The sequence below is a fragment of the Montipora foliosa genome, chromosome 10, assembly GCF_036669935.1.
Source record: "Montipora foliosa isolate CH-2021 chromosome 10, ASM3666993v2, whole genome shotgun sequence".
NCBI classification, from domain to species: domain Eukaryota; kingdom Metazoa; phylum Cnidaria; class Anthozoa; order Scleractinia; family Acroporidae; genus Montipora; species Montipora foliosa.
The window spans coordinates 35,212,914-35,216,377 of record NC_090878.1 but is presented as its reverse complement, the minus strand read 5'-3'; the positions used below and the strand labels follow the sequence as shown (position 1 = coordinate 35,216,377).

At 42.1% G+C, this 3,464-nt stretch overlaps 1 protein-coding gene across 1 annotated transcript; it reads left to right on the top strand.

The window, feature by feature from the left end:
* The first annotated feature begins 2,806 nt into the window (after window positions 1-2,806).
* Window positions 2,807-3,208, top strand: LOC137972845 (uncharacterized). The gene has a single exon (XM_068819543.1). The coding sequence runs from the start codon at window positions 2,807-2,809 to the stop codon at window positions 3,206-3,208; it is 402 nt and encodes a 133-aa protein (XP_068675644.1).
* The last annotated feature ends 256 nt before the right edge of the window (window positions 3,209-3,464 follow it).

Below are 3,464 nucleotides of genomic sequence, written 5' to 3'. Positions count from 1 at the left end.
CAGAATTGAAGGAAGGTTCGAATTTCGCCGAGGCTTCGACGAAACCTCTTCAAGTGAAAAGTGAAGTTGAAATTAAGGAGGTTAGTTCGAGCCAGAGCCTTGCAAATGGATATGGATGCGTTGATTCAGCAAATTTTGTATCTAAGTCAAAATGCAAGCAACAAAAGCAAAGTACAGTTGAGAATTGAAAGGCTAACTGTGTACCGTGAGAATTATCTTCAACTGAGAAATGAATTAATCACGCTTGTTGCAGAGGATATGATAGAGGAGGAACTCCGCAGATGGGGAAAAGTTCTGAGTGAAGTAGATAAAGCTGTGGATGCTGCTCATGAATTCCTAAATAAAGATTGCAATGTGGGAGATCACTCCTCGAAGGATATTGTATACAGTGACAGTCGTGTATCCTCAAATCTGAAATTACCGAGAATTGAGTTGCCGTAATTTAATGGCGATGTGTTGAAATTTCAAAACTTGTGGGATCAGTTTGAAGCTGCAGTACATAACAATGTTGCTTTACCAAATTTTCAGCAGTTTACTTATCTACGCTCGGTGCTAAGTGGAAATGCCTTGAAAGCGATACACGGATTTGAAGTAACTGGAGCAAATTATAAAGCAGCTGTTGAATGCCTTAAACACAGGTATGGAAGAAAACGTATGATCATCTCATTTCTAGTGAAATCTGTGATCCAGATGGATGCTAAGTCTGTTGTTAATGCATCCTCCCTCAGAGATCGCTATGATACCTTTATGAACACAACTAGAGCTTTAGAGGCTCTGGGAGAAGATCCATGAGCCATGGATGTATTTCGTTACCCCTTTTTGAGACCAAGTTACCACCTCAGTTATTAGAAAATTAAAATGGGAGTTGAAACTTGCATACACTCAAGAAGATGAAATATGCCTTGAATTGTTCTTTAAATTTCTTAACCGACAAGTTGTGTCCAAAGAAGCAGGAGAAAAAAGTTCAAATGTGAACATCACCCCAGGCGATCACAGTTCTGATAAAGGTAAAGAAAACCGAAGAAAGTCTTTATGTCCCAAAATGGGTGGTGAGAATGAGATGTATACTGTCTCTGCACTACTTGATGAAACACGTCCTCCAACACAGTGAAATTGTAATTTCAAGGCAGATCATGACTCACAAAATTGCCCGGTGTTTAATGAAAAATCACTTGATGGCAGATGAAAACTAGTGCAAGAGAACAAACTGTGTTTCAATTGTTTAAAACCTATCAACCACAAGCACTTCTCCAGAATTTGTCGCCATCTAAGTGTTCTGTAGCGAATTGTGGTCACCGACATCACTGGTTATTGCATGGGCAGCAGTCAGCTGCTACACCTCGGCACCTAAGCAACACTAGTTTAAGTGGATTGGCTTCAACTAAGCCTGCATTACCTATGAGAGAAACACTCCTACAGACAGCATTGGCCAGGTTAATTAAGGGTCAAGAAATGACAGTCCGTGGTTTACTATATTCAGGGAGTCAACGTTCGTATATACGAAAGAACATTGCGGAGGCCCTTGACCTGCAAGGTCCCTCAGAGCTATTAAGTGTCACAACGCTAGGTGGGGAAACCAGCGAAACGAAGAGATTCCAAAGAGTGAAATTTACCCTTTCACCAATTAAGGGAGATTCAAAGGTGGAGATAGAGGCCCTTTCTATTTCCAAAATTTGTAATGCTCTCGGGCCAGTACAGATGGACTTCCATAAGAACTCTCATCTTCAAGGCTTAACTCTTGCAGATAGTTATGCTCATAGTTCAGTTCAAGTAGATGTTCTTATTGGTGCAGACATTGAAAAGATTCTGGGAACTGGAATCAATTGGTATTGCAGACATCGAGAACCCTGTTATGTCACAAGAGGAAGAACGTGCTGTTGCTGACTTCTTCAATAGAGGATTGAACTTTGATAGGCATAACTATGAGGTGCGACTACCATGGAAAAGAGATCCTCCAAAGCTAGAAAGTAATTATGCACATTGCTTTGAGACGCCTGGAAAGTGTTGAAAGAAAGTTAAGGCAAGACCCTGTGAAAGCTAAGGCTTACAAAGCAGCGATCAACGAATATCTACAGAAAGGTTTTGCAGAGGAAGTACCTGTGCGGTACTTGACGCATCATGCTGTGTTTCGTGATGACAAAGGGACGACAAAATGCAGAATTGTATTTGATGCTTCCGCACGAGAACGAGGTGATGCTTCCCTTAACGATTGTACTCTTCCTGGTCCTCCTTTACAGCCAAACCTTGCATCTGTACTGATTCGATTTAGAACACAAAATTGGTCTCATAGCAGACATTGAAAAGATGTTTCTGCAAGTCAAACTAGCACCAGAGGACAGAGATGTTAACCGCTACCTGTGGAGAGAATTATAGCCTAACGAAGCACCAAAGGTGTACAGAATGCAGAGATTGACCTATCGGTGTGAACGCAAGTCATTTCCTTGCTATTGCAACAGTCCACACCCAAGTAGACAAATACAAAGAAATGTCCCGGTATGCAGTAGAAGAAATTTTGCAAAATATGTGTGTCGATGACTGCCTGACAGTAGCCGATACAGTAGATTCAACTTTGAAGCTTCAACAAGAGATGTCAGAAATAATGATGACAGCGGCATTCAATTTGACCAAGTGGGCAAGTAACTCAGATCTAGTAATGGATGCTATTGACCCAGCTAAAAGAGCCTCGTCGCCATTCGTGGAGTTCAATTTGAGAGACCCCCTTAAAGCACTTGGAGTGTCATGGAACGTGAACTTTGACCACTTTAGATTCCTCGCACCGAGTGGAATCATCTAATCCCATGACCCAATGTCAAAGAGAAGTGTACGTAGTCTGGCATCGAAAATTTTTGACCCACTGGGATTAATATCACCCTTCACTGTTAGAGCCAAAATCCTTCTCCAAGAGTTGTGGTTGAAAGGATTACAGTGGGATGACCCGTTAGATAATGACACTAAAGCAAAGTGGTTAAGTTGGAAGTCAGAGTTGTTGCAGCTAAAAGATGTGACTATCCCTCGATGCTTCGGAAATGGTATTACGCAAGACTCTGTGGTAGAGGTGCATGGTTTTGGAGATGCTTCCCCCAAGGCGTATGGAGCAGCAGTGTACATTCGAATAAGAAACAAGCAAAACAATGTATCCTCACAGCTGGAATCGCGCCCATTAAGAAGGTGTCACTTCCAAGGCTGGAACTTTTCGCACCAGTTGTAAATGGCAGGTTGTTAAAATTTGTTGTAAGGGCTTTGCCAATGAAGGTGGCTAGGGTTGTGTGTTGGTCAGGTAGTATGGTGGCACTGCATTGGATAAAAGGGCAGAGTTCTTCCTGGAAGCCATTTGTTGCAAATCGTGTGGCTGAGATACAGTCAACATGGGATCCTGAGTGTTGGAGGTATTGTGCAAGTAAGGGAAATCCTGCAGACTTGTTGACACGTGGGTTAAGTTGTAGTGATATGATTTCAAGCACTTT